At 34.7% G+C, this 23927-nt stretch overlaps 4 protein-coding genes and 1 long non-coding RNA gene across 8 annotated transcripts; 2 read left to right on the top strand and 3 right to left on the bottom strand.

The window, feature by feature from the left end:
* The first annotated feature begins 1468 nt into the window (after window positions 1–1468).
* On the top strand, window positions 1469–8970 carry LOC108457791 (mRNA export factor GLE1). Of its 4 annotated transcripts, none has more exons than XM_017756937.2 (15): window positions 1469–1747; window positions 1833–2000; window positions 2087–2245; window positions 2363–2483; window positions 2640–2788; window positions 3497–3668; window positions 4622–4820; window positions 5138–5247; window positions 5551–5621; window positions 5779–5860; window positions 6167–6241; window positions 7137–7220; window positions 7453–7584; window positions 7726–7848; window positions 8515–8970. In XM_017756937.2, coding segments are annotated over exons 1-15 (1917 nt in total). In that variant the 5' UTR covers window positions 1469–1745; the 3' UTR covers window positions 8785–8970. The 4 variants fall into 4 exon arrangements, with proteins under 4 accessions (XP_017612426.1, XP_017612424.1, XP_017612425.1 ...); XM_017756935.2 differs by having other exon boundaries at window positions 4616–4820; XM_017756936.2 differs by having other exon boundaries at window positions 2360–2483.
* Window positions 8971–9446: 476 nt separating this feature from the next.
* On the bottom strand, window positions 9447–10475 carry LOC108459128 (uncharacterized). The gene has a single exon (XM_017758489.1). The coding sequence runs from the start codon at window positions 10473–10475 to the stop codon at window positions 9447–9449; it is 1029 nt and encodes a 342-aa protein (XP_017613978.1).
* A 198-nt stretch (window positions 10476–10673) lies between these two features.
* Window positions 10674–13905, bottom strand: LOC108458094 (pentatricopeptide repeat-containing protein At1g13040, mitochondrial). Its single transcript, XM_017757342.2, has 3 exons — window positions 12020–13905; window positions 11333–11461; window positions 10674–10775 (listed from the first exon to the last, which is right to left on the bottom strand). The coding sequence occupies exon 1, from the start codon at window positions 13570–13572 to the stop codon at window positions 12022–12024; it is 1551 nt and encodes a 516-aa protein (XP_017612831.1). The 5' UTR covers window positions 13573–13905; the 3' UTR covers window positions 10674–10775; window positions 11333–11461; window positions 12020–12021.
* Window positions 13906–15058: 1153 nt separating this feature from the next.
* On the bottom strand, window positions 15059–16126 carry LOC128291727 (uncharacterized). The gene is made up of 2 exons (XR_008281548.1): window positions 16076–16126; window positions 15059–15262 (listed from the first exon to the last, which is right to left on the bottom strand). It is a non-coding gene; the product is annotated as an uncharacterized LOC128291727 (long non-coding RNA).
* A 2111-nt stretch (window positions 16127–18237) lies between these two features.
* Window positions 18238–23847, top strand: LOC108460918 (protein PECTIC ARABINOGALACTAN SYNTHESIS-RELATED-like). The gene is made up of 11 exons (XM_017760622.2): window positions 18238–18665; window positions 19145–19195; window positions 19288–19378; window positions 19504–19580; window positions 20221–20309; window positions 20864–20983; window positions 21470–21586; window positions 21719–21862; window positions 21952–22075; window positions 22174–22365; window positions 23080–23847. Exons 1-11 carry the CDS (start codon window positions 18360–18362, stop codon window positions 23437–23439), a joined length of 1671 nt encoding a protein of 556 aa, XP_017616111.1. The 5' UTR covers window positions 18238–18359; the 3' UTR covers window positions 23440–23847.
* Window positions 23848–23927: the final 80 nt, after the last annotated feature.

Raw genomic sequence — 23927 nt, 5'->3', positions numbered from 1 at the left:
TTTTCACATCCAACAAAGAGTCAAAATTTTTAAATTTAATCAAAACTATATGTGCATAATATTCTTAAATAGAACATAATTAGGATACTATCAATTTTGGTTCATCTTAACTATAAATTAATCAATTTAAGTCCTTTTTAATAAAAATTAATTTTAATCCTTCAAAATTTTATAATATCTAAGTAGGGAGAGATGTGGGATGGCTTGGCATGTTGAATGACGTTGAGGATAAAAGAATCAAGTGAAACTTCCCCATGTTTTTTTAGTGAAGGGTGGATAAAAAAATATTTTTTGTATCGATAATTTTCTATAATTTTATAATTAAATTTAGGGTAAATTATCCAATGTCAAGTAAAATTATGTTTTTATCACTCAACTTTAAAAAGTTATAAATTGGTCATTGAACTATTTGTAAGTTTTCATGTAAGTCACTGAATTATTAACATCGTTGTTGTATGACTTTCTTTGTGCACGCTGCCTACATAAATCCAAAGCTCTTTTTCCCTTTCTTTTACACAACTAAATTTTTTTCATGAAATAACTTTAAACATCATGAATTTATGAACCAAAATTCAAAAAACCAATCTCTAACACTGGCCATCAGATTGACTTGGGTCTAAGTATATCATTTTATTTGCCGATGGGTACTGATCCATTATATCAATCGTCGAATCGTTACTTAAAGTCGCTACTCGAACTTAAAAAAAAATTGATAGCCTAGTGACTTAATAAAAACTTTTGAATAGTTAAATAATTTAAATTTTTTGTAAAATTAAATGATAATTTTTATAAATTTTTAAAATTAAATAATCAAAATATAAACTTATTGATAATTTAGTGATAGGTTTGTGTTGAATTTTAATAAAATTATTTTGTTTATTATGAGGAAAAAATTTGGGGGCCGAGTCAGCCCACAATTTGTAACAACTTTGTCCAAAGAAAGTTGGAGATGTCCACTCGTGTATGTCTTATTTATGGTGTAATTGCATGACAAGTCCTTCTATTATAGAAATTAAATCAATCAAGTCTTTTTACTAAAAAGTATCACTGTGATTTATGTGCTATTATTAAAAAAAAAATCAAAGGTCAAATTGTAATAAATTTAACATTTAGCATTAAAAATTTGACACCAAAAGTATTTTTAATTACAATTTAGCTCCAAACAAAAGTTGTTATTTGCAAAATCATAAGAAAACTTTCGAAAATATTAACTCAGTTAACAGTAAATCATAATTTTTAAACAATAAAGGCTAATTCTATTAAAATTTGGACTTACTTGATTCATGTTGATAATACAAAGGACTAAATTAATATATTTAATAATAATGGGACTAATTTAATCTTGTACCTATAATAAAAACAATAATTTTAGTTTTATTAATTATTTTATAAAAATAAAAATAAAAATACCCTTTTAATATTATAATTTTTTATAAAAAATATATATTTTAATATTTTCGACTTAATAGCTCTTCAATCTATGACGAAAAGAGTTCGGACCTGAAAATGCCCAATGGACCCAAGTGGATCCACGGATCATCCGGATCCGACCCATATACAGTAAAGGAAGATGAAATAAAACTCTGTTATAATCAGGCTGAGTGGAAGTGTCTTAATAAAGTTTTGGCGCTTTGGTGTTTAGAATTCGAAAAGAAAAAAAGATTTGGGGGTTTAGGGTTTTACTCTGATTTTCATTTCCCAATTGAATCATTAGGGTTTTAAATTTGTAAGTCCTCAAGACCACAATGTAAGTTCAAATTTCTTCTCTTGTGTTTTTCTTCTTGATTTTGTTTTTAGTTAATTTGACTTATAAAAAATGCATGATATTGTAGGGAAGCTGTTAAGTTGGAAATTCGGCGTCCTCAAATCGTTAATGGAATCGGTCTTGAACCCGACCCGGATTGGAGCTTCAAATCTTTGTTATCGGAGCTTGATTCCTTGGAAAAGAAGCTCAATCTCTCTTCTTCGGTTTCTTTGCCCTTTGCAAAAACCAAATCAAGGTGTGTGTGTATTTCATCTTTGTATTTTCTGTACTTGTATCAGTTAAATTAAGATGCATATTTTTTAATTTTAATATATGAAATAGAGAAATTTATGGGGAAAAAGGCACCAAGAGAAGCTCAAATGCTTTTGTAATGAGAGTATCTGACGAGGAGTTTGAGGATAGTGAAGGTGAGAATGAGGAAGTTCGTGATCGAGGTTTAGTGAAAGCTGCACGATTTAATTGCAATGAATTTTATTTTAGGTATGGATTATGTTAACCCATTGCTTATTTTTGTTAAATTTGAAGTCTTTATTTAGTGTGCATGCTCAAGGTGATTTGTTTTCGTGGTTTTGTTGTGAAATTCTTAATTTTCAGTAGTAGCGATGATGATTCTGATGATCAGCCGTGTCTTGACGTTCAAACCTACTTGATGAATGAGGTGGGATTGGTGGAGAGTGCTTTATATGAGTTAACTCATGAGCATCAACTTGGAGTTAAGGTTTGTTGGATTAACTTCTGTTGAAGAGAGCTTAAGTTTTGTGTTATTATATCATGTTGGTTATGAACTCGGATCTTTTTATTTCATGTGTATTTTATTATTTGCTATCCTTCATACATGGATTATGATGTAGCATTGCAATGTACTCAAGTACAGGAGGAAATTAGAAACACAATCTCTGCATTAGAGACAGATTTGATGAATGAGAGCGAAAAATCTTCCTCTGCACATACTAAAGTTGAGAAATATAGAGAAGCAAGGCGAGAAGTGGAGAGGAAATTTGATGTTCAGTACCAACGCAGAGTGTAAGTAGGCATCTTTTGTTCCTCATAGTTATTTACTAACATATTCAGTTTTGGAATACAGTTTCCAGAACTGGATCTTGTTGCTGGCTCTTTCGTCCTTTTTCCATTTTTCTATTGATGCTGCATGATGCTTTATTATATGCGTTCTAACTGATCCTAATAGTCTATGTCACTCAGACTTGAGTGTGACTGTTAGGTTTGTGTATGTATCTGACATGGGTATGTTTACAAGTTCACTCTAAGTTTTTTCATGTATTTGCAGAGTTCTTGGAGGATCATAGTCTCATACTCCTTATAGTTCATAGTTAACTACCACTCTCTCTGTTTTATTTTCATTTTTCACCTGTCCTTTTTGGATGTTCCAAAATGAAGTTATTTCTTTTTTAAGTTTTGAACATCTTAGCTCTTTCTTTTTCTTCTATATTTAGAATTTGTTTTTCAATTTATTTTACTTTTTGACAATAATAAGTATAGCAAATCAATGTTATAGAAAATAGATGGATGCCAATAAACACGTAAAAGTCAAAGCTTCTTTCTTAATGTGCAAATAGGGTGAAGAGAGTAGTTCGATTATTGAGAGGAATTAAAGTAAGATTTAATACTTTTGAATTATGGTATAAGGGATGAATTTGTTGAAGTTGTCTTCCACAATTACATGGTGCTTGCCGTTCTGGAAACAATTTTTAAAAATACATGAATTTACTACAGCGCAGAAGGACTTGATAATCATTTGACTGCTGTCCAGCGGGACCATGAACTCAAATCACAAATAGAGGAAAGGAAAATACGAAGTGATGCAGCACATGAAGAAGCCAAGAGAAGGGAAAAGGCTCTTCAGGAAGAAAGACTACGCCAAGAAAAGGCCAAAGCAGAGGCAGAGGTTAGTTTGTACAACCCTTAGATGTAGTATATTAGACCTGCGTCATATGTGGCACTGCACCTCTCTGTATCTTTTGTTCATCTAACTAGGGCTGTTACTTTGTGCAATTTTCCATTTGTGAACTGACTGGATGTCTTTTTAAGCTGCGGAAGTTCTCTTTTGCTAGGTTGTCATGCATATAACTCAATTTTTAAGAAAACTTTTCTGATTGAACTTAAGAAGGACTTGGCTATTGTAGAGTTCTAAAAGTGTTGCTTGTTACTTTGCTGGTGTTTTCTTTGTACTTTACACGAGAGCTATGCTTCATTGTGGTAGCAAGGAATAAAAGAGAACAAGGACAAATTGCATGGTTCAGTTCATTGACATTCTTCCATGTAAAGATGGATTTAGAGAAAAAGAGAACACAATCTCCTGTCATAATCTTTTAAATCTCGAGATCTCAAAATCACTTTAGTTTGACAAAAGTACTTAAGAATAATAACAGTATGATGACTGGCCTTGTTAGTGCCACAAAGGCTCCAGACTCAGACACCACAGGTTTCAATTAGAAAGCCACACAACTAAGTGGCCTCATCACTTCGTTCATGCTCCATGGAAAAGGCCTTTATAATTTACCATTGGATTTGAGAGAATAAAGTTGGAGTCTATTCTGTTTTTTCTTTATTGAGCTTTAAAGAGTTGAGATATTGCAATAGTCCAAGATAGTTTTCTTAATATTTTGCATTTTTTTGCGTGTGTGTATGCTTTCTGAGAGGAGGTCCCTGCTCCACTTTGTGAGGCCTTTTATAGATTTTAACTCTGAAAAAAATGAAACCTTATATCTGTAGATGCATTTTATTTTTAGCAACATATATTTTTTTTGTTACTCAAATCCTTTTAGAAAACATGTTAATTTTATAGGGAAATTAAAGGATATTTGCTTTATGATTAAGAAATTTATGTATTAGTTGCAGGCTAAACTAAAAGCTGAGGAAGCAAATAGAGCTGCTTTGGAAGCTGAGAGGATAGCAGCAAAAGAAGCAGCAGAAAAGGAAGCAGCCAAAGCCTCAAAAGCTAATACTTCTGAAGTGCCACAAACAGAAGCTTCAGGAGGCCCAAATGCTACTAGTTCGAGAGTTGAGAATGATAAAACAAATAAATCAGAATTGGCAGGTATATTCATTTATTTTCAGTTTAAAAACATACTCATGCATATTCGCGTATGTACATACGTACAGGATCCTAAACCTAAATACACGGGGATAAATACATGACCTCAGTTCTTGTCACTTCATTGCTGTCTATGTTTCTAAAGACTGCTTGCTAGTTGCTAGGCATATTCTTAATGTTGTCCATATTTTGTTTGAGTTTTTGCACTTGATAGATTCATCAACAGCATGAAATGCAGATATGCGTGTGTTCCTTTGTTCTGGTAAACAAGATTTTTGTTCAAGGTGGTACATTAATGTGTCTCTCTGTCAATGTGGCAGGTAATATGCTCAGGGCCGCTGAGAGTGCTTTAAAGCTAGAGAGGGAAAGGCTACAAAAATTAAAAGAGTTGGAAGAAATAAACCAATCACTGAGATCAAGTTCAAATCAGGCATGTCTTATATCTACTTACATTTAGGATATGTATTGCTTATAAAATTGGGTGGTAAATATCAGAATGTGATCCTATTCGATTAAAGTTTATTATTTCCGTACTTGTCCAAAAGGTAAAAAGTAAATTAAAAAAAGGGGGTCGTTATGTAGATGTGTGGGTTATGTATTATATTATTGGAAAGTGCTTTAGCTTTGTTACCATATGTTCTCTATTTGTATTTAGCATTTGGCACTGAATTTTCTTTTCAGTGTCTTGGTTTGAATGCATCTTATTTGGTTAAGCAATGTTGTTTGTTTTTAGAATTTTGACAGCACTGGAAGGCTTATTGGTAGATTAATAAGACAAATTAGTGGTAACAAGGACAAGGTTAGGTAAGATGGATCTGTTCATTTTTGTGTTAAGGTGGTTTTGTAAAGTTTATTATATTTTCTGCATTAGGATTTATGTTTGCTTCAACTAGAAGTTTAACATCCAAAATTTCATGATGCTGTTAGATTGATAATTCTATATGTAAACAATCTTTTGCAGCACACAAGCTAGTGAGCTTGTAAAGATTTTCAACAATCCGCGTTGCCCTCAAACCATAAGCATCGCATATTTTGCTCAGAAGGTAGTCACAGTTGCTTATCACAAAACAATGTGTTATTTTCAACAAATGTACAAAAAGTCTAACCATTCAAAATGCAAAGTTGGAAATCTGGTTCCGCATTGAAAGCAATAGAATTTTTCACAATGAAGCCAAATATGCATACCTTGAGAAAGTTCCCTACTCTCTAATGAAAATGACCAAGTAATGTGGCCATGCATGGAACTAAAACAATCTGAGGTCTCTATTCTAAATGTTATCTGTCAGTGATACCTGTATTTTGAAACTCCTTATGGTTATGGCGGTGCATTTCTGTTGTTGATACTTCAGGTTGTTTCTAACTGCGAAAGCCCTAGTCATTCTGCCTTTGCCTGTGCACATGTCATCGTCCTTGTAACATCACAGGTACATCTTTTATGGTTCCTTTTCTTGGGTAGGGGAGGGATGGGGGTGTAAAGGGAGCAAATTAATCACAATAACCATAAAAAATGGCCTTTTCCTCTTCACAGGCTGTCTTAGATACTGAGATCATTTTGGTATCATAATTTAAAGTTTATGACTAAGCATGGGACTGGTATAAATTTTAACTGCTATAAATCTTCACAGCCTTGATTTCCTAGGTTGTTTAGATGTGTTTGGTTCATGACTAATTTAGTGGGTGGGTAATGAACTTAGGACAAAGTCTTGAACCATAATATTATACCGGTAGGTGGATAAGAAGGTGAAACAACTAGAGCTTATTTGTAAAATAAGTAAATGATAAGCTGCAATACTTATAGTACATTCTATAGTTTTTGTTGAGGGGAGGTCGGAGTCTCAAACCCTAAAACAATGGATTTGTGCCCGGGGTGTCCATGGTTTTAACCCCGGGTTTTGTCTCTTGACTCTGCGGAGAGCTCCAACGGGTTCATGGAGTGGGAGTGTCTCACCCACCAAGCAAATGTGAGCACTTAGCCTTGGTGGGGTTCGAACTCATGCCCTTATATGGCATTAGCGGGTAAGAAGAGCATGGGTTTGAAACTCACCACGGCCAAGTGCTCATATTTCCTTGGTGGGTGAGGCGCTCCCACTCTCTGAACCCGTTGGGGCTCTCTGTAGAGTCGAGGGACAAAACATGGGGATAAAACCAAGCATAGACACCCCGGGCACAGTATCTCCACTTTTGAAGGTTTGAGACTCCCCTGATCCAAGCTGTTTCTTTTTGCTTTGTTTTGGGGGGAGAGGGGGGGGGGGGGAAGAGTGCTTTCTGATCTTAGCATCAGAAACTGAATTTTAACGTAGAAATATTCTTGTTTACCAGTTCCCACAAGCGATGGATCTTGTTCTTGCTGAGATACATAGAGCTTGCATTTACACTGTCCCAAAGCATATATCATACACCAAGGTAACATTTTTATATCTTATGTAAGCCTATCTAGATGAATAACAAGCTAGCACTCAAACTCACTGTGTTTCTCAAGTGTTTGCATTTGTTAAACATGTAGCTATGCTTTTTTGATATGTGAAATCACTCAACTTGCTCTAGAAAAGCCAAACATGGATAAACGGAATCATGCTAGTATGCCTTTGTTCCTTTTGCTGATATATGGCTTCTGAGTTGTAATTTGCTATTCCAGTCAGCATTTGAATCCAAAGAAGCTTATTGGAAGGTTATTGGATACAAAGAGGATGATGGGAAGATTGAAAGTACTACAGATTATTTGGTACGGTTGGATTCTTACATGAAGCTGTATGGGGCACTGGTTCAGGTATGTTAATGGTTAAATAAGAAAGAAAGTGATGTCTCTTTCCTAGTTAAGCATATGGATATTTTTGCCCTCTATACATGTAGCATCATATAATTCATCAAAAACAAACCCTACTAAACGAGATTTTATCATTAATGGCAGACTGAGGTTGCTGGTTGCCAAAATGTTCATGGTCTAAAGGAAGGTTGGGCTTGGCTTGCTAGGTTTCTAAATGCACTCCCTGCCAATATGTATACCGCTGTGGCTTTGTACGCATTCCTGCAAGTAAGTTGGATTTCTCAATCTACTTTTTTGCATCATACCAGTAATTGCTGAAAACATGAACATGCCTGGGGATGGCAATAGAGCGGGATGGGGGTGGATGTTGCTAAATCCACCACCTGCCCCACTTCACTAAGGATGTAGAATCTTAAAAACCGCTACCACCTCCATTGATGTTGGATGTACCATTCTTGCTTTACCCGAGCTCGCTTTGCTTCAATTTAATTTTTGCTACTTGTCTTTAATATTTTCATTCTTTTTAAAGTCAAGTGAAAATTTAATATTGACTTTTTCTATAATACTTTGTTACATTTTTACTCTTTTAATACAAATACAAGGATAAAATGATAATTTCATATAGTGGAGCGAAGCGGGGTGGGACAAGCAATAACCATAACAGCTCTATACCCATTATTCAAAAGAAAGAATCCACCCTGTCCCGCCTCGCATTCTTTTTGTAAAAAAACATTTGCTCCATTCAGAGTAGATTGATTCGAAATTTATCGAGCTATTTAGGTTTTGCCATCCCTAATTACATGTTGGGAAAAAGGTTACTAGAATCGGGAAGGGCCAAAATTCAGAATTCGTAAACTATAAACTAGTACGGAGCCAACATACTCACTGAGATATAAATTTCCTTTGGATTAACATAGATATTCGTTTTCACAGATGGCAGGCTTTGCTCTCTTCAGAAAATACAGATCCCAGTTCATGAAAATGCTGAACTTCATCTCAGAGAACTTTCTAAATGCCTTGAGGTCCCAAGATGATCCGGACCTGAGGCCGATTACGTCCAAGATTCAATGTTACTTGGAAGACAAGTTATTCCTTCAAGAACCAGAGGGAAGAACTTTGCAGGGTTCTTTGTTATCAAATAACATGGCGCCAGAGTCGGATTACCATGGTCCGTATCATCAACAAAGTAGGCATTTCTACTAAACCAATCGAATAGAGAAACCATTTGTAAAGAGTTGCTCAGAAGCACAAACGAGTACGAAGCTAATCTCTTCTCCTCATTTATTCTTTTCATTTTATACACAAATGTTCTGGGGAAGAAAAAGTTTAAGATTTATGCTTACATAACAAATTCTATACAATAGTATAAAGTTTGTCATATTCGTATAATATTTATATATTCATTTCCTGTTATGTTTTAGTTATTTTCATTTTGGCAAAGAGATCTTGTTTAAAAGAAAAGCAAAATTAAGGCTATGTTAAAATGATTTTTGAAAAATAAAATGAAAATATGTTAAAATTAGAAAAAAATATTTTCATTGTTTCCACTAAAATATTTTGTAAAAATAAAATGATAAAAATAACTTGACCTAAAAATATCATTGTTTTTCAATAATTTTTCGAATATTAAATCTACTATCTTGGTTTGAATTCATATAAATTCAAAAGTTCTTTTATTTGTCATATTTTATTATAGAAAATAATTACCAAAATTGTTTTCTAAAGATGAAAATGAAATATAAAAGTAAGAAATATTTTCAAAACCAATCAAAGCCTAATTTATGATTATATTATCATCAATTTTAAACACAAAGATACAAAGGGACAAAAAAAAAGTACTAAGACAATTACAAATGGATTCTTCATCAGTGTTTAGTTCTGCAATTTTTTTCTCTCAAGACCCCAGTTGGAGGGCTTGAAACTATGATGCCACAATAACTATGCAACCAATACGAATATTTCATAAACCCTTCAAGTTTGGATCGAGCTCGAAATGCCCCTTTGACTGAAAATAGAACTTGATTGTTCTTGATCTGGTTCTCAAACAGCAGTGCTTCTTTCATTGAAAGACTAACCTGACTGGCTATCATATGAATACTTGCAAACATGGTCTGACCTTTTGCAGCTGAGAAAGGTTCTATGTATTGAGTAGCAATCAAGGTTTCGTCGAAGTAAAGATCAAGAGACAAGCGATTGAAATCAATGCTCACTTTCTTGTTCGGATTTGTGAAGTTAACCAGTAGAGTGACATCTGCATCCAGCAGGTAACCTGTGTCAAGGGTGGCCGCGTTCAAGGTGAAGCCGTTGAGATCGAAGAGTGGTCTATGTGGTCGAAAGATGAGATAGACCATAAGAACGAGTAGGCCAGCAAGTATCACGATCAGCCAAAAAATTATACAGGAAGTTGCCGTAGATAATGTTAGAGGGTCGGTTTGACGGACACTTGGGAGGAAAACACCAGAGTGAGGACGGTGCTGTTGGGGATGCCAGCGTTGGTGCTGGTCACCTTCATTGATTTCATGCTGCGGTCTTACTGATGATGAGCTAGGATGTTGGTCATGAAGATGGGGTTGTAGCATTACTTCTTCTGGAGTTGGACCTTGAAACGGTGAAGGTCGTGATCGTAATTGGGGGCGTCGATCTTCATGATGTACTGGTGGTGGCACCCAAACATGAAGTGGCAGGTGAGGTTGGCTGTCATGATGTGGCTCCGGCTGTGACGGGCCGAGTGGATGAGGATGTAAGTCTTGGTCTATAGGACCTCGTAGTGGGACACGCTGGTTGCGACCACGTTGTGGCAGCAAGGTAGCAGGTAGATCATGCTGTTGCTCGGGCGTTATTCTGTCAGGATCTTCGATAAAATGTGGGTTGGTTTCAACATGTTGATAAGCCATTCTGGTAATGAAAATAAACTGAAACTAAGGAAAGAAAAGGTACTATCCTAAGTAATAAATGCAAAAAAGTATTTGACTTCATGAGAACTTCAAGTAAAGGCAAAGAATCAAACATAAACTCGTGAGGGAGGCAAGTAATCTTTGATGAGTAAAGGAGGCAAAAGAAGTAATGGGTAAATAAAAGTTAAAAGAACTTACCATAAACATGAAGAAAGTATTTATCGATTTGAGAGCAACGTACGGTTTTTTGCCCACAGCGCTTGGAATCACCCGGTCTAAGCATAGCATGGCGAAGCTCCCCTGCAATATACTGATAGGTTAAATGAACACAAATATGAGAGTATCAACAGAGAAATCAGTATTATGCGATAATTGTCACGATACAACCGATGATCTTTCAAAAATATGGACCTTCCCCCTACAGTAGGCTACATACCATTTTTTCCTAGCAGCAATATTCTTTTTCGTATAAAACTGGTAGGAATTTGCCTGCCTTCATCTATAAAAGGTTAAATCACTTTTGGGGCCTGAACTTGGCAATTATTCTCACATTGGAGCCTAAACTTTTTTTGGGTCCAAGCTAGCCCTTGAACTTGGCAAGTATTCCCCCATTGGGGCTTGAACTTTTTTTTTTGTCCAAGTTAGTCACTGATATTTCCTTGAAAACCCTAAAGTTCAGGGACTAACTTGGAAAAAAAAAGTTTAAGCCCCAATGTAAGAACAATTGCCTAGTTCAGGCCACAATATGGGAACAATTATCAAGTTCAGGTCCCAATGTGGGAATAGTTGCCAAGTTCAAACCCTAAATAGTTATTTAACCCATATATAAATATATTCAAGGGAGAAACAACTCAAACCTGAGATTTATTTTCTAAGAGTCTGCAGAAAGGGCAAAACAGTGGCAAGAATAAAGGATCATAAGAAGAGCAGCAAACAATCCATCCATATGGCTATTCAATACCAAAGGTCCAAAACAAATAGTTCACCTGAATTTATCAAAATAAACGAATTTTAATATTTAAATCCGAGGCAAGACCACTTGCCTAAGAAAACATAAGAGTTATGAAATTGCAAAAGAATCAACTTCACACTCATGCTCCACGAACCAGGCACATTTAAGCTACTCTTAAAACAAATCAGTTAAGTGAACTTTCAACCCAATGTGCAAGCACTGGATTAGATTGATGCACATTACCATGAATGTTGTAATGCCACATGATAACTTCCATCATATGTCATACCACCGCAACAGTCATGATCAACTGGAATGCTACATTCAATGCAAAATCTTAAGTCTTCTAGCTGCTTCATATTAAGTTTAGAGTGTCCGGCATCTAGTTTTTAAGTTTACAGAAGTCTTGCAAACAAGGCTAGGGTAGGATAGCAAGAAGATGCATTGGGTTGTACTAGTAGTGTCAGAAAATCATTAACACCATGTGCTGCTCTTAGAGCAAACCAAGTATTTCCATAAAAACAGAAGAAGGAACCACCCAAAAGACACATGTAGATTAAGTAATGGAATTTGAAATGCAAAATACTACCACCTTTATGCAGAGTCTGTTGATTGGATAGCATTGATCAGTGTCTCTGAAAGAGCTCCGTCAAGAGTAAAACCCTTCTCCATCATTTGATCCCATACTGTGCAAGCCTTAGCAAGTTTCTTTTCCAGTACAAGCCCTCCAATTATCAATTTGTAAGTTGTTTCGTCAGGAGAGAGCCCTTTAGTCTGCATTTCCTCGTATAGATGTAAAGCTTCATTTACTCTGTTAGACTTGCAAAACCCATTGATGAGGGCATTGTATGAAATCACATCAGGGTTAACTCCCTGCATTATCATGTCATTAAAAATTCCACAAGCTCTTTCAACTTTCCCACTTTTGCATAGGTGGTCAATAATCGTAGTATAGAAAATCTGATCAGGCAACAGACGCATCCCTGACATATGATCGATAAGTGCTTTAGCTACATCGGAACTACCTTCATTAAGAAAAGCTTTTATAAGAGTTGTGTACGTCGCAACATCAGGTGAAATCCCCTTCCTACTCATTTCCTCAAAAAGTTTGTAAGCTTTTCGAACATGACCACCTTTGCAAAATGCTTTGATAATGGTATTATAAGAAACAGCATCAGCCAACCCATTCGGCTCCATCTTATTAACCATCAAGAAGTATGCTTTATCCAACCGATCAGCATTACAAAGCCCCTTAATCATCTGGTTATAACTATAAACATCAGGTCCCATCCTGTTCCTCTCCATCTTCTTCATCAACTTCTCTGCCTTCTCCAACATAAGCTCATTACAACAATAATTCAACAAAATATTATAAGTAACCAAATCCGGCTGACACCCATTTTTTGTCATAAACGACTTTATTGCCTGCGCCTTATCGATTCTCCTCATTTTACAAAACCCATTAATCAGTGCATTAAAGAGCAATGAACTAAACTCTACATCTCCACCCTTAATCACCTCAATAATAAGCTCATACGCCAAATCAACCTTCCCACCTTCGCACAACCAAATGACAAGCGCACAACAGGCTTTCTTATCTGGTTTTAAACCTTTCCCCACCATTTCCTTCCAAAACTCAACAGCATTATCAAGCTTCCCAGCTTCACACATCCCATCAATCATTATCGTATACGTTACAACATCCGGGTCTCTCCCTTTCTCAACTATGCTATAAAAAACCTCTAAAGCTAACTCTACCTTTTTCTCTTTAAACAAAAGATTCAAATAAATGTTAAACGCCCAAATATCAGGAACATAATTCAATTTATCCATATCATCTAAAAGAAGCTCAATGAGACTAAAGTTTTTGACAGTGCATAAACCAGAGATAAATCGAGAGTAAGTAAATGGGGTCAGAGAGAAACCCTGAGGGAACATTTGGAAGTAGTAGCGTTCAGCTAAGTCGAAACGGGAATGACGAATAAGGACGCCGATGAATCGGTTGTAGTCGATGCCAAAGACTCGGCAATCTGATTGAGTCATTTCGTCGAACAGGTGGACGGCTTGGTCGATGAGGCCAGTTTTAACGAATCTTGAGATGCGGGCACGGTATATTAGGCGGGTCGTGCCCAGAGCGTGATACATATCAGACACAAATGCATATCAGATGGGTTTGAAAGGGTTGGGACCCGATCAGAATCGACATGAAAGGAGCATTTGGGTAACAAAAAGAAGAAGAAAATGAGAAATGTTGATGCTGCTAATGGTTTTTTCGGCTACAAAGGAGGGCCGAAAGAGTGCAGCTATTTCACGTGTAAGCCCGGTGTGTCCACAATTTTGGGGCCCAAAGCGTTCTTTGGGTTTATTATTGATCTAATATAAAGTTGTCCATAGCTCGAACAATCTGTCCAGCTGGATAGGCTTAGTTGATCTGAGCTCGAAAAGAAAATTATATTTCAATAAAAATTTAAATGTAAAAATTTTAAAATAATAAAATAGGTTTGATATGCTAGGTTGAGTCAATTTAAAAAACAGATTTGGGTTTAAAATTTTTTGAGTTGTCCATGGTTCGAACAACCTGTCCAACTCAACAGGCTTAGTTGAAAAGAACAAGAGCTGCGGTGGTTATTGTGGTTGCAGAGATAATATTTAAAGAGTTAAGTTAGCCAAAAAATTAAAAAAAAATACTCAGTAAAAATGGAATTGGAATTCAAAGTGGTTACTTGAGTGTGGTAAAATGAAAGTTAACTTAAATAGATAGTGGCATTTTAGCAAAAAAAAAAGCCTTTTTAAGTGCCAATGCAATGATTAGTCATTAAAGAAATAAAGAGGAATACTTAAATTTCTAAAGAAAGATTAAGAACAAATTCTTAATAATTTTTGTATACGAGCCTTTTAAGCTATGCTCTCCAGACCATCCTAAAAGTAAAATAACTAAGAATCTTATCAACTTTCCAAGGTTATTCCCAAAAATTTGTTCTCAATGTGATGTTGCTCCCAATGAGGTTGTTTTTAAAAGGTGCTCATACAAGAAACAATATTTACTGAAACTACTATCGATTAAATAGATGAGCAAAAATAAATATCTACATATCCATAATTTCGTAGGAAGTGAAATAATTCTGAAGTACCTAATTTTCATGGATCGAAACTTAACTTCAAATTATTACGCACTAAGATTTGATTCTCCAAGTTTTTAATGTGATGACACTCAATTATTGCTTGATCACTGATCAACTGTTTTAACTCTGTTACATTGCATCGTCTTTTGCATCGATCTCAATGCTTTCCCCAAATTTTTGTTCTTTATTTTCACTCTTAATCATTCTCCATTGCTGACTCTGACTCGGATCATGGCTTTCAAATAAAAAATATATTTAAATTATTAATTTTATTTCATTTTATTCAAAACATTAGTCAATAAGAACATCACATGTGGTATAATACCCTTACCCGTATTCATTGCCGGAATAGGGTACGAGGCATTACCGGAGTTTACGAATTAAATTTCTTTTTTTTATATTCAATATAGCCCCTTTATAAATATCTAACCTTCCCTGCAATATTAAATCGAGACCAATCCACATCAACCAAATCAATTCAACATATTTTCAAGATAAATTCATGCATATTTATAAGATAACGTCATCACATATCTAAAACCAGGTTTGTTAACCATACTAATGGCTAACTTTACATTCATTTCACGTTAACATTTACTTTGTTAGCTTATACATGCCATTGATTTCCAAAATAAAGTTTCTTTATATACCGAAATCCTGAGGTTGATAGTGTGATGTGTCTCCGACCAAATTCGACCTCCGAGCTCTTAACACTACAAAACAGGGAAAAAGGAAACGGGGTAAGCACTTTGTGCTTAGTAAGCTCATGTAACAAGAATTATACTTACCTAATATTTTCAATACAATATAATAAACATTCATATATCCATTCAATGCATTATTACCCTAACATGCACAAACTCAACATTCAAGTTAGTATAATAATTTCCATGTACCAATAATATATACTATGATTGATGAGCTCATCAATACCATGATTTCCATTTCCTTGTTATTTTTCCATATTTATCTTGTTGAATTTATCGGAATTTCGATGGATTTTCAGAGGTACACATTTGTTGTACAATTCCGGGTCCGTCAATTCATATTCATGTGCGCACATATCCATTTCAGAGAGCACACTCATGAACCTCAACCTTGCAATGGGATTACCACCAAAGCTAAATCCTCGCAATATAAACTCATAGAGTATTGTCGGGATTACCAGTTCAGGCTAAATCCCCTGCAACGACAATTACTCTAATGAGCTTGGATCTGAATTACCAGTCTAGGCTAAATTCAGACCCTAATTCGGATTACCCGTCTGGGCTAAATTCATTTTACACATATTCTTCGGGAGGGCTATATCAGGATAGGATCACCCGTCCGGGTTAGATCCTTTTTACCATCAATTCCTTTTCAGAGATCCATCGAATTTTTCTTTCATTCAACCGGGATTTCTTCCCATTTTATCAAATATATCAATGTTTCATAAATTTTCATACAATGAACATTCAAATCATATTCACATAAATAACATACAATCTCAAGCATTTAAGAATATAATTCAAGTTACACGAACTTACCTTGATACTTGTTTGTAAACAAAAAAAAATCTACTAATCCCGAACTTTTTCCTTTCCTCGATCTAGCTTCGTATTTGAATCTTCTGAATCTAAATAAATAAATTTAATTATCAATTTAATACATTTCATATTCATATGCAACATTCTCTATAATTCAACTATTATTTATAGTTCATTCAAAGCTGTCTACTTGAGTCATAGTCACTAAATTATTTTTATCTTGAGATACAGAACTCCAAATTAGGATCCGATAATTTTCCCTGAAACTAGACTCACATATCTTCTTACCATAAAATTTTCAGAGTTTTTGGTTTAGCTAATCAGTACAGTTTATTCTTTAAAGTCACCCCTGTTCTGCTGTAGACAGTTCTGACCCTTCTTCACTAAAAATTAATTATCTCTTCATACAGAATTCAAATGATATTCTCATTTGTTTCTCTTAAAAATAGACTCATTAAGGATTCTAGACATATAAATTTAAGCCCCTAATTGTTTTTATTCAATTTTTTATGATTTTTCAAAGTCAGAACAGGGGAACCCGAATTCATTCTGACCTTGTCTCACAAAATTCATTATATCTCAAAATTTACAAATCCATTGCTTACACTATTTCTTCTATAAGAAACTAGACTCAATAAGCTTTAATTCCATATTTTTTTCATCTTCTAATTAGATTTCTAAAATTTATGGTGATTTTTCAAAGTTAGTCTACTGCTGCTGTCCAAACTGTTTTTGTGCAAGCTGTTTATTACCATTTTTCCCCTAAGCTTTTAATAAATGATAATTTCGTCCCTACTCAATTGGCCTCTCAATTGAACTGATTTTTCTCAATTAATATTTTATTCTATCACCTTAAACTAGTTTACAACCTTTAGGAATCAGAATTTCAGCAATAGACTTTAATTCCAAGCATTTTCACAATTAGGTGCTAAAAATCAATTTCTATTGAAATTACCTAATAAAATCATCTCATAAACAAATTAAAGCTTTAATTTAATTATATTTCATCATAAAATTACAGAAATCAACCATGGTGACTTTCAATTTCATCCATGAAATCAAAAACTAATGAATTTAATAGGAGGACCTAGTTGTAAAAGTCTTAGAAACACAAAAATTACAAGAAAAAGGGAAGGATTAACTCACTTGGTGCAAAAATTATGAAATATCAGCTTAGAGAACCCTCCTATGGCATTTTTAGCTGCTGGAATTGAAGAGAAATGAAGAAAAATCTAGATATTTCCTATTTAGTCCTAGCTTTATTTAGTTAATTTTGCAATACTTCAATTTTACCCTTAATTTATCAATTTTTCTGCTGATTTCATACCCTCGCCGTCCAGCTCAAATAGCTTTTGGGTCTAATTTCCTTTTAAATCCTTTCTGATTAGACTCTTAAGCTATTTAATCATTTTAGTAACTTTTACACCTATTACAATTTAGTCCTTTTCATTTAATTGACTACCCAAACATTAAAATTTCCTAACAAAATTTTAGTACCACACTAATAACATTTCATAAATATTTATAAAATTATTTTCGACTCGGTTTTACAAGATAGAGGTCCCGATATCTTGTTTTTACCCAATTTCTTCAATAATTTCTTTTTCTAACTAACCACTAAATCGGTAAAATTTTTCTATCAATATTTTCATACGATTTTCCTATCATATCAATTTTCAAGAAAAAATATTGAAATAAATTTCCCTTTAAATCAGATCTATGGTTATGAAACTATTATTCCGATAACCTTGAATTTAGGCCATTACATGTGGCATATTCACCAAATGTCGTACACTTGAAAAATAAAATGAGATAAAATTATTAACCAATAAGAATGTGACATGTATCACATTCATGCATGATATTGTACACATTTTGTATAAAATGAGATAAATTGATAATTTAGATATCATTTTATAAATAAAAAATAGATATCTAAGTGAAAAATGCATAATTTGGGGTCAATCTTATAATTAAGCCTATTATTAATTTGAATTTACTAATAACTTTATTAGAAATAAAGGATCAAATTATGAAAATTAAATTATAGGTTTAAATATCAAATTTTAACATAATAGAAGGACGAAAACCAAATTAAATCTTGTTTTCAGCCACGTTTAGTTGAATCTTTGGACACATTATATATATGTGGACTTCGATAGAACTTTCATTCCACTCGCAAGTCACTTACCATCACCACCACCAGCGCCACCAATTGCGAAAAGCCGAGTCGAAGAAGCGGAAGCTGAGCTCTCGCAAGCTGGCTTACAGTCCGAAGCGAGCCATGGTTGAGCTGAGGCACTCGGGCAGCTCGCTCGGGAGCCGAGCCTCTTCTTCTCCGATGAAACGCGACGAGGATGCTTCCCCTCTCATCTTCAACGATCACGTCCTTCGAGATGATGATGACGATCATCCTCGCCATTCGTTTCGAGATCGTTACAGTTCGTTTTGGTCACAAATTTACTCTTTTTTCCCTTTCCTTAATGATGATCCTAGGTTTTCTCAACACGGTTCCAGGATCTCGCTTCTCTTGCTCGTTTTCATCGCCGTTGCTGGATTGATTTCCTTTTTCTCGATCTTACAACGATTAGTAAGGAATTGATTCACTTTGTGTTGAAGCAGTTCAAATTACTTGGCACTATTTTTTTTTTCTAGATTCTTTAATGTTGCATACTATTAGTAAGGAGCTGATTTACTTTGTGTTTAAGTAGTTGAAATTAGTCTGCACTTCTTTTTCTCTAGATTCTTTTATGTTGCATACCATTAGTAAGGAACTGATTCACTTCGTGTTTAAGTAGTTGAAGTTACTCGATACTTTTTTTTTTCTAGATTCTTTTATGTTAAATAGGAATTTCTGATTTGAAGTTGAAATTATTCTTATTTTTTAAAAATAATAGTATTATTGATATTTGGGGAAAAAATTTAAATGGAGTGAACTAGCTCTAGCTGGTTAAGTTTAATTTGAAGTTTAGCTGATTTTTTTTAATGGAAACTGTGAGGTCTACTTTTTTTTCATGGATTTAATTTTTGTGTTACTAATTCTAATATCACTGTTAATCTTTATTGTAGAATTCTCCGTATTTGTGTAAAAAAGATGGCATTGTTCTTCACTGTCCGCGAGTAAGTTTTTCTGATGGGATCTTGTTATTGTTTTTCTTACTTGTTGTAACAATGGCTTTGGCTTTTTGTAAATCGTGTTTCCTGGTTTCTAGGTCAAGGAGAATCCTTCGCTTTGGGAGAATCCTTTCTCTGCAACTACTTCTTGGAAGCCTTGTGCCGAGCGGCGTGACGGTGGAATGTCGGGTATCCAATGTCTATGGCTTCCTTTATTAGTGATGTGTATTTGGTATCACCCGCATTTTGTGAAATGCATTTAGGAAATGTTTGTTATCACGGCTTAGGTTATTAACTCTTTAACTATTGTGCAGACCTTCCTCCCGAGAATGAAACGAGTGGTTATATATTTATTCATGCTGAGGGTGGTCTAAATCAGCAAAGAATTGCGGTATAGATTCTTTTCTTCTTATGGCAACCTGATTGAGTTGAGTTTGTATCATTTTTCGAATGCATCTTATGGAGTTGGTAGGAGGTCATAAGTCTTTTTTCAATTATTGAATCATAAAATTTCTGATCATGGTAGTCGGCACTGTATTAGTACCAGGTAGTACTGTTCTGGTCTTAAACGGATACCAAGTTGTCTATGTGCTGATACTTACGTTTGGTGTCACTGACTTGGAGTTAGAGGCCATGCCTCTTTCAATTTCGAAGTGTTATGGTGTTGTCACTTTGATGACTGCAACATCAAAACCTACGAATACAGAGACTAAGATTACATTATTTTATTGACTTGACTTTTGCTTGCTTATTGTATCATGGAAACTCCTGTTGGAGTTCAATTCAAATACCAATAATTAATGGAGAACAAAGATGATTATAAACAAATCAGTGCTGAAGATGAGAATCCGTGAAAGAAGTTCTTCCTGAAAGTTCTTTTGCTGCTTGGTTCTATTCTCGTTTTACGATATCCCAGTACCCTTTAACTGTCCTTAAGCGGAACATTGCTGAATGATTTCTGAAAATACTGGTGATTTGGCATCTTCAATGGCCAGCAACAAACTTATGAACTTATTGCGCACTCAATGCAGATATGTAATGCAGTGGCTGTGGCCAAAATTATGAATGCCACGCTTATTTTGCCAGTGCTGAAACAGGATCAGATATGGAAAGATCAAACGTGAGATTTCTTGTCCGACAACCTTATGCGTACTACTGGTCTTGTCTACAGTGATTGTTATATTATAAATTGTCATATATGCATAGAAAAAAGAAGTTACAAGATAATTAGTTTAGCAAAAAGGCTAATTATTAAACCAGAGCTGCCCAATCTTATTACATACAATTCATATTATACTAAACATTATTTTTCGAAGACTACAGAAGTTGGAATAATATTTTGTTTGTACTATAGTGCCTTTTTTTCTCTCATATCCTATGATGTTAAAGTTCTACCTTAAATTCTACTTGGAATGATGTAACCTGTGTGAACATTGAAATTTCTAGGTGCATGATAATTGTTTTGTTATTCAAGTTAATTGAGGTTGACTTATAACATTGTGAAGCTGTCAATTTTCATCATAATAGCACTAGCTCAAACTTAAAATATATTCTTACATTGAACTGAAATTTCGAGCTCTAAACTTACTACATAATGGTGGAAATTCTGAGTTTTTCTCACTGCTACACTAGTTCCTGCTTTGGTTTGTAATATATTTGTAAAACTATTTGTAGGAAATTTGAAGACATTTTTGATGTTGATCATTTCATTGACTACTTGAAGGACGATGTGCGAATTGTCCGTGACATACCCGGGTGGTTTACTGACAAATCAGAATTATTTACAAGTATAAGGTGATTTTTTTTCATGGTTCTTTGTGTTGTCTCTTCTATGCTGGATTTGCTATTATAATTAAAGCTATTTGATTCTATGGATTTGCTTCAATCATGTTGACATCATTAATTTCCTAGATTTTGTGATTGTGAATTTAAATTATTAGATTAACTGATGGAATTCGTTTATCTTTTACTTTATTTCATTTTGGGAACAAGGGTAACTTGTTGGCTTTTTCCGACTCTCTTAAATGCAAATGATAAAAAGAGTTTGCACATGTCTCGGTTCATATTTTTCATTGTAGACCTTAACCTCTGCTAATTAGTATCTATCTGCTTTGGAACTTGTAGCCATAAAATCCTAGGTTTATTGTGTAATTATGTCTCTGCATTTTCAAACATGATATGAGAATTCAAGAACTTACAAAGCATATCTTTATACAAATTTATTCCAACTTTTTGCAACTGGAAAATTTTTTCACCTGGAGAAGTGTTGTTGTGTAATAGACGAACAGTGAAGAATATTCCAAAATATGCACCTGCTCAATTTTATATCGACAATGTGCTGCCTCGGGTCAAAGAGAAGAAAATAATGGCCCTAAAACCATTCGTCGATAGACTTGGGTAAGTCATGTATGTCATAGATCTGTATATGATGACTACTTAAAAAAAAAAAAATCTTTTCAGACAAGGAATGAGGACTTGGATTGTTACTCTTTTGTGTTTCATTTCCTTTTTCTCTTGGATAATGTTCAGGTACGATAATGTCCCTCCAGAAATCAACAGGCTAAGATGCAGGGTCAATTATCATGCTCTTAAATTTCTTCCGGAAATTGAGGAAATGGCAAATTTGTTGGTCTCAAGGATGAGGAACCGCACTGGAAGTTCAAACCCGTACATGTTCGTAACATTTTCGGTTTAGTCTCTACTAATATGCTGAATTGATGCTATATTTAACTCCTAGTTAACCAACAGTTTATTTCATTCAGGGCTTTACATCTTAGATTCGAGAAAGGGATGGTAGGCCTATCATTCTGTGATTTCGTTGGAACTAGGGAGGAGAAAGCTAAAATGGCGGAATACAGACAAAAAGAATGGCCTCGACGGTATAAGGTGATCTATAACAATTTGATGTTTTCTGGTTGTTTGCTTGGTAAGAACCAAAAATTGGCCTGGATTTTGTCATATCTTTGTTGTAACTGGCAATGCAGAACGGATCTCATCTCTGGCAGCTTGCACTGCAAAAGAGGAAAGAGGGACGTTGTCCCCTTGAACCTGGCGAAGTGGCAGTGATTCTTCGGGCAATGGGATATCCCAAGGAAACACAGATTTATGTTGCTTCTGGCCAGGTTTATGGTGGTCAGAACCGAATGGCACCCTTACGGAACATGTTCCCGAATTTGGTACATTCATTTTAGTCTTTTCTATATATATATATATATATTTATGAATCCTACAAAACTGTCTGGAATCACTTCTTCTTATTCAACTGAAATATTCTAGGCAGTTTTTAAAGAGTTAAATCACTATTTGGAGCAACAACTCCCACTTTGGGGCTTGAACTTCTTTTTGTCCAAGTTAATCCCTGAACTTGATAATTGTTTCCACATTGGGGCTTGAACTAGGCAACTGTTGCAATATTGGGGTCTGAACTTCTTGGTACAAGTTATGCTTTGAACTGGCAATTGTTCCTATGTTGGAGTCTGAACTTCAAGGTTTTCAAGGAAATATCAGGGACTAACTTAGACAAAGAAAAGTTTAGCCCCCAATGTAGAAACAATTGCCAAGTTTAGGGCCTAACTTGTATAAAAAAAAGTTCAGGCCCCAATGTGGGAGTAATATTGTAACAAAAAGTGATTCAACCCACTTTAAAATTGTAGCATTTCTTATGTTTTAGTATTTAGTTTCCAGGGAGTTCCTCTTGCTGTGCTACTGATCCTTAGCCATATTACGTATGATAGGATGGTACCATGGATCTGTTAGTTAACAAACTGGATATATATCAGGCGCTGCAATGTGATTAGTTCGACTTGATGCATAACAAATTGAATGTCTTTGCTATATATATATCTCAATTTTACGTAGTGAAGATGCTTATCATAAGGCTTTCGTAACAGGTTACCAAGGAAGAGTTAGCAAGTAAGGAGGAGTTGGCTGGTTTCCGGAAACATGTAACAAGCTTAGCTGCACTCGACTTCTTGGTCTGCCTTAAATCTGATGTCTTCGTAATGACCCACGGAGGTAACTTTGCTAAATTGATTATTGGTGCTAGAAGGTACATGGGTCATCGTCAAAAATCAATAAAACCTGACAAAGGACTTATGTCTAAATCTTTTGGGGATCCTTATATGGGATGGGCTACATTCGTAGAAGATGTAGTCGTTACCCACCAAACTCGAACTGGATTACCAGAAGAAACCTTCCCTAATTACGACCTTTGGGAGAACCCCTTAACTCCTTGCATGTGTAAAGCTTGATAGCCACTTTTTTCTTCTCGTTACTTGTTTATTCCCGTCGAGCTTCATCGAAATGAAACTGCACTTAACAAATGAAGATTCTTTTAGTATCTGAAAGCTACAAGGGAAAAGAGTAACCGATTAAAGTTCTTAACCTTGAAAAAGGAGTACGGTAGAGGGTATTGTCTGATCGGAGCCAATACCAGGACCAGCCAGCAATGCTAGCAGTTTTGTCTAAAAAAAACCAGGTAAATTTAACCAAATACTTATGCCTTTATTTATTGATCTTTGGCATATTTCATTTGTCAAAAGACATCTTCAAGCATCAGTACGACGTCGTGTAAAATATTGGTGAAATGTAGAAGAAAAATGAAACGGTCTTCCTTTGCTCCTATATAATGTTAGGTTTGTCACTTTTATCTTTAAAAATTAGTATTTTACCTGTTTAATTTTTAATTAGCTTTTGAAATAATATATATAATTATTTTAATTAGTGTTATTGGAATGGT

Source organism: Gossypium arboreum, chromosome 4 (genome assembly GCF_025698485.1).
Source record: "Gossypium arboreum isolate Shixiya-1 chromosome 4, ASM2569848v2, whole genome shotgun sequence".
Taxonomy (NCBI): Eukaryota; Viridiplantae; Streptophyta; class Magnoliopsida; order Malvales; family Malvaceae; genus Gossypium; species Gossypium arboreum.
This window is presented reverse-complemented; position numbering and strand designations above follow the sequence as displayed.

What these genes read in the sequence shown, in the direction of transcription:
- LOC108457791 (XM_017756934.2), top strand. An exon ending in GTTCAGTACCAACGCAGAGT is followed by an intron (nt 2,789 to 3,496) that starts GTAAGTAGGCAT and finishes AATTTACTACAG; the next exon opens with CGCAGAAGGACTTGATAATC. An exon ending in TCGCATATTTTGCTCAGAAG is followed by an intron (nt 5,861 to 6,166) that starts GTAGTCACAGTT and finishes TTGATACTTCAG; the next exon opens with GTTGTTTCTAACTGCGAAAG.
- LOC108459128 (XM_017758489.1), bottom strand. Translation starts at nt 10,475, where the DNA reads ATGGCTTATCAACATGTTGAAACCAACCCACATTTTATCGAAGATCCT.
- LOC108458094 (XM_017757342.2), bottom strand. Translation starts at nt 13,572, where the DNA reads ATGTATCACGCTCTGGGCACGACCCGCCTAATATACCGTGCCCGCATC.
- LOC108460918 (XM_017760622.2), top strand. Translation starts at nt 18,360, where the DNA reads ATGGTTGAGCTGAGGCACTCGGGCAGCTCGCTCGGGAGCCGAGCCTCT. An exon ending in TCTCGATCTTACAACGATTA is followed by an intron (nt 18,666 to 19,144) that starts GTAAGGAATTGA and finishes TCTTTATTGTAG; the next exon opens with AATTCTCCGTATTTGTGTAA. An exon ending in TTGTTCTTCACTGTCCGCGA is followed by an intron (nt 19,196 to 19,287) that starts GTAAGTTTTTCT and finishes CCTGGTTTCTAG; the next exon opens with GTCAAGGAGAATCCTTCGCT.